We start from the raw sequence: 4,015 nt of genomic DNA, 5'->3' as shown, positions 1-4,015 counted from the left end.
TCATTTTGAAACGTGTATTACAATTAAATCACGGTAAAATAGGTTAATTTTGTCGTAGTTGGTTTCCACCACAGTATTTACATGGAAATAAGCCCCGCCCCCTCTCCAGCGCGTCCTGTTTGAATGACAGGAGTAAACACAGCTGACAGCCGCGGTGAAACTCCAGCGGGGGTGAGAATATTCGCATCGCGTCCGTTGTGAACGCAGCATAATGCAGTTCAGAAACCACTGTTCTGACGCTTTTAAAGCAACTTCGAGATTTTAACACTATCAGGGGCACACGGGCCATGGTGGCCGTAGGACGTACAATTATTTTCGGGGCTTCACGGCCAGACCGCCGTGAAAATCCTACCCTGGTGCACTCGCAGCACTCACATTCTATGACTGAGTGACTCTCTGTATCACGATAGATATGATATCTCTGAAAAGGCATATCGTGGAGACCTAATATCGTCTCGACGATATATATCGTCATATCGCCCATCCCTACCTTGAATATCCCCCTGTACACTTATATGCTTTCACAAAATATATTAGAGCAAGCAGTGCAAGATTTGCTAATGAAAATTGATTTAAAAGTTTGATTGATTTCTCCTTGATTTTCAAAAGGTACAATTGGAGTCAGAGGGTCACACTGCTGTACAGCCAACCGACTTCTTCCTTGGTGAGGATTGTCATTCATCTCTACTCATCATCCTCAGGAATGAAGACATTGCAGAGCACATTTGTGAGGTAATTGTTCTGCTTGAGACAAAGATTATGACAGGACTTTTTCAATAAGTATTCACGCATTAATGACTCTGATATTTCAGGTCCCGCATTTGCTTGAGCTCAGGAAGTCCCCAGTTGTGCAGTTCACTGGAATTGACGAACCAGATGATGTTGTGAATCTAACCCATCAAGAGCTTTTCACAAGGGGTGGCTTTATAATGTTCGACAGAGCAGGCCTGGAGCACCTGAACCTTTGTAGGTGCACTTTTCACTGAAAAAACAAATGTATTGTTATTTCATATTGTGTTATTTAAGCAGACAATTGTACTCATTATATAAACTTTGTATTAATTTGAAGGCAACATCAAAAAGACTTCAGAGGTTTTGCAAGAGCTAAGCAAAACGGGGAAGTGGAAATGGATGTTGCACTACAGAGACAGCCGTTGGCTAAAAGAAAATGCAAGGTAGGGGTTAACTTTTGAAAATATGTCTACAAAAAACCTCCCTATATAGCAATACACAGATGTTCAAACTTATTTGGGATAATTTATACTATATTTCTGACCTGGCACTAACCATGGTTTTCCATAAATTGAGATATTTAAATTGAGATATTTTTCACAGATTTTCCTAATATTTTCAGATACCATAGTGTCATCATTTTATGAAAGAATAAGGCCGAATGCAAAGTTTAAAACCTACTCTCATATGCAGGTTGAGTTTGGAGGGAAAGGAGAAGCAGAACTACCTGAACTGTTGCCAAGAAGCTGGAATATTGGAGGTCTTGCCTTATCATGAGTGCGACCTCATGTCAAGAGATGGGCCAGACTACCTTGCTTGCTTGGTCCGTTTGCAGGTCCAGAATATATCAGCACGTTACCCTGTGTTTATAACCGGTGAGACACTAATCTACAAATACATTATCTGTACCTTTTACATTCAATGAGACTCACGATACTGTCGTTTAATTTTGAAGATGCCGTTTGCAAGAACTCTACAATTAACATCCCAGTAATTGCTTTCAATGATTCATTTGATTGGACTTTAGAAAAAAAAAAAAAGATCCTCAAAAGTCAACCTGTAGAGGTTTTAGTCATTGTACAGTGCAAAAAAAATGACATGTTTTTCTTATTCTTACAGACACAACGGCAGAAAACGCATTTGGAAAGAAAGGAATATTAACAATGACTTTCGACTCTTTCCTGACGTATTCTCCAAGCTTAACACGTACAGCCTGAACTGGAAAAAGTCAGATGGCGTATCTTAAGTTGTGCTATTCAAGAACACAACAATAACAAAAACTCACTCGATGCGAGTAATTTACCTTGATATGGTGATTTCAAACCTACTACATTTTATTATTTATTTTTTGACGAGGCCTTCAGCAGTTAATCTCTTTTGTATGAAGCAATTTATTTGTTATTTGACATTATTTTTCTATAATGGTTTGCAATTTATCGTTATCAGTTAATGGATAGAGCTACACACATATTGAAATAAAGGCAGGTGTAGTGTATATACTGTATGCATTTTGTATATTTTGTAAATTGTATTTTTACAGTGTATACTAAGTTGTGTTGTGTTAAATGTTGACTTCATTCAAGGAGGTGATACTGAATGTTCAGTCTGCTTTGGTTAGGCAGGGTTTTTGTATGAGCATGGCTCAAAGAAGAACCTTCAGATACAGCCATGACATTAGTGTTTCAGGCGGTTTCAAATATTTTATATATTTAAGTATTCTGACACTGATTCTTAATTATTGACTTATATATAGTTGAAGCTTAGCAATTTATCATTTTGACTATGCACTTGTGTTCATATTTCATGACTGTATAGAGATATTTTACTGAGAATAAAGTGGTTTGTTTGTTTTGCTTTAAGGAAAAAAAAAATGTTTCAATAACAATGTAAGCTTTGGGGGAAGACTCAGGTTTTAAGTTACTTTCAGTCCATTCACACATTGGCAATACAAAGCCACTCATAAATGAAAAATATTACATTTCAATATCAGTAGACAAAATTAGGATGTGCAAATCTATCCAAAGTGCTTTTACCCGATCCTTAGCATGTTATACTATTTGTGGAGTTTAAGTCTAAAATTAGGTCTTCTGGAGATGTAATCAAATTAAGTTATTGAATAATACTGCATAATAATGCTGGAGGAATTCTGAGGTGAGGGAGGTGTGAAGGTAATGTAAAAAAAGAAAATGTCTGACTGCACATTGTGGCACATGCCTGAGTTCTGCTGATTTATTCTCCAGCTCATAGCCTCATCCATTCAAGCCTCCAGGAAGTGCGCCGGACTCTGATGAAAATAATAGGCTTGTTTGAGACGCGTTGCGGCTCGCCTCGAAAGTAGACGAGAATAGCCGACGCAGCCGGGAGAGGTCTCAAAAAGCTCGCCTGAAGTCGGACAGCTCCGAGTGGGCTTCGACTTCGGCTTCTTCTTCTTCTTCTTCTCGTCTCCTCTTTTTTGGCGGATTGCAAACAACTTTAATGTGCATACCTCCACCTCCGGAGTCGGCTTGACTAAGTTTGCATTTATAAAGAGAATGCACACATGTGTTTAATCGTTAATGTCAGATATGTATTAAGTAAATACATTTGTTCCTGCTCAAGATTAGATTCAACTCTATTGTTATTGCACATATTACAGGTACTGAGACAACGAAATGCAGTTTAGCTTCTAACCAGGAGTGCAACAAGCAGTAAAGTGAAAAGTAATGTACACAATCTACAGAATAAAAGATAGAATGAAGTGAATGATGAATAAACAGTGAGGGTGTGAATCGTATGAATACACTAGATATACACAGCAGCTTGTGAGCAGTATGAATATGCTAAGATATATAAAGTATAAAAACGGTAAGCAGTGCAAGTATAGTATAACATATATATATATTAATTTCATGATGATAAACATTGTGGAACAATGATGAAAAATGTGAATGGAAGTGGCGACGTAAAACTGACACCAAACAACAACACATTTTTGCCGAGACAATTGGAGAGTTTCATCAGCAGCACGGGGTAAAAACCACCAATGAGCGCTCAGCTCGAGATACCAGCGAGTCGTTTCCGATCAAGCATTTCGCTTCCGCAGCCCGTGGAGAGGAACTGCGCCGCCTCGCCGCTCCTCGCTCTCAAGGCTGTGGGCGTCTTTGTCCCGCGAGATTTCAACGTCTCATGTGAGCGAGCCTCCAGAGCAAGTCGGACAAAATGACTAACCATCATGCAACGCGCAGGTTTCGCTTGTCTCTGTCACTACCCGATTCGTCCCCCTTCCCGATCGGTACTGCGCATG

The 4,015-nt window shown here is 39.1% G+C and overlaps 1 protein-coding gene across 1 annotated transcript; it reads left to right on the top strand.

The window, feature by feature from the left end:
- Positions 1 to 331: 331 nt before the first annotated feature.
- LOC104956234 (protein FAM208B-like) lies at positions 332 to 2,582 on the top strand. Its single transcript, XM_010783703.1, has 5 exons — positions 332 to 732; positions 813 to 966; positions 1,070 to 1,175; positions 1,426 to 1,607; positions 1,852 to 2,582. Exons 2-5 carry the CDS (start codon positions 930 to 932, stop codon positions 1,947 to 1,949), a joined length of 423 nt encoding a protein of 140 aa, XP_010782005.1. The 5' UTR covers positions 332 to 732; positions 813 to 929; the 3' UTR covers positions 1,950 to 2,582.
- The last annotated feature ends 1,433 nt before the right edge of the window (positions 2,583 to 4,015 follow it).

Source organism: Notothenia coriiceps, unplaced genomic scaffold, assembly GCF_000735185.1.
Source record: "Notothenia coriiceps isolate Sejong01 unplaced genomic scaffold, NC01 NC01_scaffold00025643, whole genome shotgun sequence".
Classification (NCBI taxonomy): Eukaryota; Metazoa; Chordata; class Actinopteri; order Perciformes; family Nototheniidae; genus Notothenia; species Notothenia coriiceps.
This window is presented reverse-complemented; position numbering and strand designations above follow the sequence as displayed.

Excerpts from the sequence above, each read along its gene's own strand:
- LOC104956234 (XM_010783703.1), top strand. The coding sequence starts at position 930 with ATGTTCGACAGAGCAGGCCTGGAGCACCTGAACCTTT. Across the intron at positions 1,176-1,425 it reads TGGCTAAAAGAAAATGCAAG|GTTGAGTTTGGAGGGAAAGG; the intron begins GTAGGGGTTAAC and ends TCTCATATGCAG. Across the intron at positions 1,608-1,851 it reads TTACCCTGTGTTTATAACCG|ACACAACGGCAGAAAACGCA; the intron begins GTGAGACACTAA and ends TTATTCTTACAG.